The sequence below is a fragment of the Artemia franciscana genome, chromosome 14 (assembly GCF_032884065.1).
Source record: "Artemia franciscana chromosome 14, ASM3288406v1, whole genome shotgun sequence".
NCBI classification, from domain to species: domain Eukaryota; kingdom Metazoa; phylum Arthropoda; class Branchiopoda; order Anostraca; family Artemiidae; genus Artemia; species Artemia franciscana.
In genome coordinates, this window is record NC_088876.1 from 13,892,185 (window position 1) to 13,900,884 (window position 8,700).

At 34.0% G+C, this 8,700-nt stretch overlaps 1 protein-coding gene across 1 annotated transcript in view; it reads right to left on the bottom strand.

The window, feature by feature from the left end:
* Positions 1-326: 326 nt before the first annotated feature.
* Positions 327-8,700, bottom strand: part of LOC136035358 (uncharacterized) — a gene marked incomplete in the record, with an annotated part of 119,424 nt that continues 111,050 nt past the window's right edge. The window contains 1 exon segment of the mRNA XM_065717108.1: positions 327-4,316. Coding sequence (XP_065573180.1) covers positions 4,225-4,316 — 92 coding nt within the window.

Below are 8,700 nucleotides of genomic sequence, written 5' to 3' on the forward strand. Positions count from 1 at the left end.
TTCCAGATGCAAGTGACGCAACAATGCGATGTCGCAATGGTAGGTATTTGCAAACACCTAAATAATCTTACAGCCGTTTTTTATGTAGATTGTTTGGCAAAACCAGATTCCCCCTTGCTCCAGGAAACTCTTGCATTTTGAATTTAAGATTTCGGACCCTTTCGAACAATGTTTGAGTAGTTCTGATTATGCCTAGTCTCCAAACAACCTTTGAGATTTCTCCCTCAGAACCAAGTTAATTTTATAATTTTTTGTAAAAAAAAGAGAAAAACAAAAAAGGAAAAAAGGAAAAGTCAATTTCCGCTTAATACTATTGAAATACAGGCTTTTCTGTATAATGCTTTTAAATTTCAGAATTTGAAACCAAAACTGATGATACTCGATACTTCACGCCCTACTTAAAATCTGAAAAATTCAACACTAAAACAATCGATACATTTGTCAGTCAACATGATGTTTCGGTCTTTGAATAGCTGGCTTATTTAACGAAGTAATAATAATAAAAAAAAAACAACAACAAACAACCAAACAGAAAAAAGAGGTCAAATACTTCGCCACCAATCGCATTACGCAGATTCACAGATTCGACATTCCAAAATTACAACACTTCCATTATAAACTTTTCAATATTATTGATGATGAATTAAGAGGATACCAAAATGATCCGATTTCTGATGTGCACCTTGAAAACTAGAACGAGTTTCAAAACTAGAAAGGGGTTTAAAACTTATTTGGTGAAAAAAAAGACACACCAGGTTGAATTATCACAAGGAAGCTAATAGATTCCTAACAGTTAAGTGATTTACTTGCAAAATCAATTATTTAAGAAAAATTTATTGTTTTGACTATAGTACGTCAATCATTTGGCGAAAAAAATTTACAGTAATTTTGGTATTCGCAGTCAGTTTCAATATGATTTATATCACACTTGCCACGTCCAAAATTCACAGAAAGCTTATACAATTTTTGAAAAAAGGACCTAATGTAAGCACTTTGTTTCGAGGTCACGAATACGAATATGTGTGGTGTTTTTTTTTTTTTTTTTTTTTTTTCGACACTAGTGCCAGTGTCAACTCTTATGAGTTAACCAAGCTCTTTGTTTGAACAAACAAATATATATATTCAACTATTATATGAAGAACTATTAAAAAGAAGAAGAAAATGTCATTATATTTTGAACTGATGGCTTTGCTGCTCCCTGTTCTTTATACCAATAAACATATGTATATAAGATATCCGATCTTCTTAATGACAAATCTTTAGAAGCATATTGATTTATTGTTGCATAGTCCATTGGTTTAATAGGTTTCATGCTAAAACTTAAAAGTTTAAGTCAGACTTTCATATTTGTTCAATTTGGTTTCAATTTTACTGCTAAATATCTGAATATTTACAGGGGAAATATTCATTGCTAGACAATGTCATTAAAACCCCTTTGTAGATTTCATCTACCAGTGACCTTGGTTTTCTCTTTACTAGGAAACAACTCACCCCTTTTTTTACACAACATTTTACTTTCATCATGAGTAATATACCCTATCTCTTAGGATGCAAGTACAGTTTCGAAAATGGAATTGAATCAATATGCTTTGGGAGCAAAATATCACATTCTCATAAGATGCGATGTGCATCCTTTGATTTTGGACACGACAATATTTAAGTTAAGAGAGTCAAGAGAGTAGTATATCCTATTCTTCACTTAAAACTTAAATTCCATCCTTCAAGTTTAATTCTTGGATCATTTTGTTAGACTAATAACGTTTAACAAGGATTTTTATTCTGCAGACTAGACATGTAACCGATTGAAATTTTCAATTATTTTAGCATCCAAAACAGCAATAGCCAACCTAAGGTGCCGTAACAATGACTCGATTAATTAGGGCATAACTGACACAATATTCTGACGCAATATTCCAGTTTCAACTCGAAATAACTTGCATATTTTAGCAAACCTCACTTGAATACAATGCCAAAGCCACGTCTTAATTTTTTTTCAAAACACCTGCCAAAAATAAGTTTTTTTTTAACCCTTTAATTGGTTTCAATTTGGCATATTTTGGTCCACACCCCATGTGCTGAATGAAGACGTGGCTTAAGAGGCAAGTTGGACATATACAATTGGAACATGTAAGATAAGAACATATAGAGTGCTCATATATTTCTAATCAAACAGCGACATTTATGTCTGCTCTCAGATTAGACCTTGAATGATTCAACCAACTCGAGAAAGAATAGGTATACATTTGCTTTTACTTGATGATAATTCAGAAAAGTTACCCAGAGTTACAACGGAAATACTAGATTAAAAGTGGCGTGAGATTAGAAAATCTCCTCCCTCGAAAATTGGGTTTAACATTACATGACATATTTGCACTTGAGAGAAAATAACAAAATAAACAAACTTGAACCAGCTTTCTGCGTTTTCTTATCTAAAGCAGTCACAATGTAATTTGTACCTAAACTATCGATGGCTTACAAAATTATTGTAAGCCTCCAAAGCGACTGGAAACATTCCCAATGAGCCCATTTTCAGCTTAGTGTTCTCACGACCCTGTTAACCCAACAAACCAAAAGTCCATCTATTTAAAACATCGGAAAGAACATTAACTATTTGCTTCTGTTAATGGCGGGGGGGGGGGGGGCATAATACATATGAGGGCATTTGAAAAAGGAATAATCACTTAACCTATTGACGCTAATGACGCAAATTTCTAATTGTATGGACCTGACAAAACCCTTATTTCTTACTTGAGCTGTTAAAACTCTAGTTTCAAAATTGAAAACACTCAAGTAATATTATTCAATGAACTTTTCAGAGGAGAAGGGAATCGAAAATGATTTAAATTGTTGTACATTAGCAAATTATTCTCCTTAACACAGTTTCATTGTCTCATGGCTTCATTGAACAAACAAAATTAAGGTGGTCGTTCAACTTTTTTTTTCAGAAATTGCCAAAGAAGAAAAAATTACGGGGGGGGGGGGCAACTAAACAAATTTGGAAGGAGAGTGGGGGGAAAGCTTCATCATTATATGCAAAAAAAAAGAAAAGAAAAAGGTCTGATCTTGAAAAAGGAATGAAAAAAGTGGCAATAATTTGACTTGTCAAACCAAAATCCTTAAGCCTTTTTGTCCATATTGGACGCACTGAGAAGTTTTTATATTCATCGCCTTTTGATATAAGAGTAATTAATTAATGCCGTCTAAATCTGGTTCAATGACTTAAAAGTAGCATATAGTGATGTACGTCAATATTTCTTGGTAGAGGTCTTCACACTGTTAGGATTAACATGAAAATTTTAAGGATGTAAGGATTTTCATGAGGATTGAAAACATTGACTGGAAAAACTGGTATAAGTATGCTGTACATATGGTCAACAATTTTATAATAATTTATAAAGTTTTTCAAAAAGAGAAAGTATGTAGAGAATATGGAAGTGTGTCTAAACGTCCTTAATCATACAAATAAAAACACCAGAAAATTTACAAACATCAACAGATAACAAATTAAACAATTCACATGCTTGACTCAATTCCAGATATGTTTTGTACAGTCCAATTTCCCAAAACCACTTCAATATGTATAAGGAACATCACTTCTGAAGACACATCGGACTTCTGAAGACACATCTCAAAAATTTTTTTTTGGAAAACCAGAACGGTGTTAGAGTTCCATAGTAAAAAAAAAGAAGAAGAAGAAAAAAAATCAAACGATACTACTGAGACCTATGTCAACACTTAAAACTGAGCTACATTTAAAAGTACGACGGCTTGGAAAAAGTCTCAAAATATTTCTTTTTGTCGGTCTCAGGTCACAGTAAAAAATACCTCGTAAGGCAATAAAACTTCAAAACTTGTGCTTAATGTAAGCAAAGTGCAAACAATTGGGGTCAGAGATCCAATTTTCCAAGCCTTGGAAACGAGTCCACACATCAGCTAAAAAGCGATTCGTATTCAGGATCGCAAATAGGCGACGTGGGCGTTGGCGGCAGATTCAATGATGAATCTTCAAGCGCATCAGGGAATAAGTCATTACTTGATTCCATACCGCTGTTCACCGGCTTTTTGTTGTTTAAGTTGGAGAGACTTGACAAAGGGACAGCCAGACGAAGTTTTTTCGTCGGATCTATAGATGTCGGTTGGGAGTGTATTGGTAATTCCGAATCACCAAAGTCGCAGAGCATTGGCGTATGCTCTGCCTTCCGTAATAGTCTATCTTGAAACATTTTAGCAGGTACTGTGAGTGCTTTGAGTCGTGGACGATCTACAAGTTGAGCCGTTCCACTTCCTAAGCGAGCCAACTGAGCTGGAGTTAGTGCCTGAAAGAAGAATTAATATAAACAATATTTTTCCTCTATGGATAAGATAATGAAGATTAAAAGCTGCAAGACCGAAGAAGATGAATGGTGACAGAGAAAGAAAGAAAGAAAGAATACAAAATATGATACGAATGTCTTTTCGAACTATGCATAGCTATCCTGGTAGAACACACAAAAAATTTTTTTTATCACAATTTTGAGAACTTTATATAGAAAAATAAGATGAAACTACTAAAATAATAATAAAAAATAAAATAAAAATCGAAACTTTTTTAATGGAATTCGGTGCTGTAATACTTCTTAAAAATCCTAATTATGCTGTTAAAAGGCTTGTGTTAACAAATTTGATTGAATTATTCCGTCTGGAGACATGTACTCTATATTACAAAGTCTTTCCTCCTTTTTAGCTATCTGTACATGATCCCTAAATAATTTAGGAAACGACAGGCTCCAAAACTTTACCTACTTACATAAAAAGCAAAATAATATACGGGCGAAGGGTAGAAAATGAATAGTGATAAAGTACGAAAGAACGCTCATGGTTGAAGCACGGCCATTTTAAATTAAAACAAGTTCCCAAAAAAGAACAGATATTGAATTAAGATTACAATTCTCAATTACAGTAACATCAACACAAATTCCCAATAAAGAACAGCTCTTCAGTTAATATTACAGTTCTCGCCTTCAGAAGAGAAAACCAATCTTAGGACATGTTGTGACAATTATTCTTAGGTTAATCTTAGAGCAATTAATATAAATAATGGAAAAGAAAAATCTTTTTTTTTTCAATAAATGTATCACCGTCAAAAGCTATTAGAAAAACTTGCACAATTTGAAAGGAACGTCATGCAGCATGAACACGTATTTTGTGGACTTGGCTTTTGGCGACATTCTTTTTGGGATCTATATAACTGAATTTCGAGTATTTTTTGGGATTGCACAGTTCAATACAGCTTAAAAGTTTGGAAATAGAACCAACCTAACTGAATTTCACCCAAAACATGCGCATAATCTGCGTATGCGCGTGGTTAACTCTACCGCGCTGATTAATGACGTCTGAGAAATCCCTAGATGCATCCTTCTTAATTCAGGATTATTCGGAAGGACAACATGTTACATTATTTTACTTTTCCGTTTTATTATTATAGTATTATATTATTGTACAAATTATTATATTATTATTGTACGTTATATTATATTGTTGTTATATTGTACGGTATATTATTGTACAAAGAAACTCTTCGAACAGTATATTTTTCCTTCCAGTCCTAATAAAGTGGAATAGGAATACCAAAAATTCTAAAAAAAAGACATCCCTAACTCCGTGTACATTGTGATCTGATAACATATAAAAATTTCAGGTAGCCCAACCAACAGTACTTGTCATTCATCCAAAGTAATTGATCTCAGAAACCGTAGTCTTGTCCCAGACTAATTGACGCCTCTTTTAGTTATTTAAATAACGAGTCATGGTAGTTTCCAAATGTTATTAGAAAAACTTTAATATTGTGTAGTTTATGAGCATGGGATTTCTTTTCTTTAACGTGTTCCCCCCAACAAATAAGAAGAAAATATTATTAGGAGTTATAAATATTATTTTAGTTTTCCTGCTGTCCTATGTAATAATATATCTTTTGTTTCTGATCAATCGACTTATCATCTCCGCACCTCCAACAATTTACTGGTTCTTCATACACCGTCAGTGAGGTCTGACTTCAACCCTCTGACAGCTTGCAACAGGATCTGGAACACGCTTCCAGAGTTCGTACGAAGCTGCCACTCGTTTGGTATGTTCAAAAATTATGTTAGAGGTTTTCTAGCTAGTAAATAATTTTGTTTGTTTGTTGTTTTTTTTGTCTCTTTATTTTATATTCCGGTTTCCCTTGGGAGTTGATGTCTCTGGATTGAGTTGGTGAAATCGTGTGCTACCCCCTGCCTAGCTTGTCATTTTTTGGAGATTATTAAGGTGGGCGACTCAATTTTGTTTTTTTGGATTTCGTTTATATATATTTTTTTTTGGTATTTTTTCCCCTGTTCTTTCCCGGCCATGGAGCCTTATGGGGGAGATTGTCTTGAAGCAATTTTTTTGTTTATCGATTTTATTGTTAAATAAAGAACTCAGAACTCAGAGTTATATTTTACCATATTAAATATTATAAGTAATATTAGCATATTAGTTTTGTATATTATAGATCTTAGTAGGAATTTCAAAAACTCATACCCCAGGAGTAGAAAGCATGAAATTGGGTAATAGAATTTGTTTACTCAGACAGGAAAGATGGGGTACATAATCAAGGAGAAGAGCTCATGATGAATAAGGAAGCTGCTAAGTCTTCGTTAGGCTGGGAAAGGATTTAATATAATACTAATTGGTCATTTTATGACTGAAAAGTTTAGGGTATCGGTTATAGCAGTATATGCCCCTGTTGAACCGACTGATGGAGATACTAGTGACTCATGAATTTTACTTACAGTTACAGGAGCAAATAGACAGGGTCCCAGGTAGAAATATGGTGTTTTTACAAGGAGATTTTAACGCTCGTGTCGATAGAACTAGGGATAGATGGTATTTTAGCCAAGGTAAATTTGGTGTAGGAAAAGAAAATAGGAATGGCTACAAACTTCTGCAATTTTATAGGCATAGCAATATAGTTGTAACAAATACGATGTTTGGTCATACAATCGCCTTTAAGTTGACCTGGTATTTACGTGATGGCAAGACTGCAAACCTTATTGATTATGTTACAGTAAACCAAAGGCTGGCAGGATCAATACAAGATACTAGGGTATATAAGAGTGCTGTTTTTGACGTTAAAAGTAAAGATGAACGTCTAGTATTGTCTAGTGTTAATTTGAAACTGAAATTTCAGAAGGGTAACTACCTCCCAGGAAGTTATGATGTTGCTAGGCTCAAGGATGAGAACTTGAGAGAAGCTTTCCACGAAGAGTTGAATACTAAACTTGAGAGTTTGAAATTTGAAAATTTGGAAGATGGTTGGAATAATTTTAGAAAAATAAGTTGTGAAGTAGCTAATAGTGTCTTAACGAAGAAAGTTAAGACTGGGGCTAGGAAAATTAGTGAAAAAGCTTTATGTTTAATAGAGAGGGGAAGGGGTTTGTACAAGAATTATCTGAGTAATAGATCATATAAAAAAAAGGAATGTAAAATTGGTGATAAGGAAAAAGTTAAAGAAAGAAGGGCGGAACATTTTGAGAATGTGCTAAACCGAGATACAGTAGCAGAAAAAGATATAGATGAAAATGAAAAAGTTCGCGAAACCTTGGATGTGAAGGAAGATTTGTTTTGTGAGGAAGAATTAGCAACAGTACTAAAAGGATTAAAAAATAATAAAGCTCCAGGTGCTGAGAGTGTGATAAATGAGTTTCTTAAATATGGTGGCTCTGACAATAGAAATAAGCTACTGGAGATTATGAATATGATTTTGGAAAAAGGGGAAGTACCTAATGATTTTAGGAAAACATTAATTAAACCACTGTATAAGAAAGGTGACACGAGTGAGTCGTAATTATCGAGGCAATAGTCTGGTCTCTGTAGGCAGCCAACTACTTAGTAGTATGATACTTTTTAGACTGAAATACGCTGTAGATAAAGTTTTAAGGGAAGAACAGTGCGGTTTTAGAAAAGGTAGAGGATGTGTCGATCAAGTTTTCACTCTTAGGTTGATAATTGAGAAGTCCCTTCGGTGTCAAACACCTTTGGCCCTCAGTTTTATCAATTATGATCAAGCTTTCGATTCTGCTGATAGAAGAGAGTTAGCAAAGGTCTTATCCTTATATGGTATACCAGAAAAATACATTAAAGTGATTTATGCTATGTACAAGAATAAGACTGCTGCGGTTAAGGTAGGAAATGAGGTTAGCAACTGGTTTTGTATTAAATCAGGAGTTAAGCAGGGTTGTGTTCTATCCCCCTTTATATGGACCATTTTGATGGACTTCGTCCTAAGGAGCACAGGAAAGGCAATGGGAGACCACGGAACCAAATGGGGAAGAAAAACGTCCCTGGACTTAGATTTTGCTGATAATTTAAGCATATTAGATTAAAGTGTGAGCAAAATGAATGAATTTTTAGAGGTTTTGCGGGTTCAAGGTGCTAGAATAGGCTTGAAAATTAATGTTAAAGACTAAGTCACTAAGGCAAGGAATAAGTGAAGATGAAAAGGTGACGTTGGGTAACGAAAAGATTGATCAGGTTCGCAGCTTCACTTACCTTGGAGCAGCGAAGATGTTAAAAGTAGAATAACTAAGGCTTAGGGTGTTTTTTTCACAGTTAGAAAAAGTTTGGAGGAATAGGAGGATAAGTCTGCAAACCAAGATTAGAATATTGGAAGCTACAGAAATGACAGTGGTCAAATATGGCTCT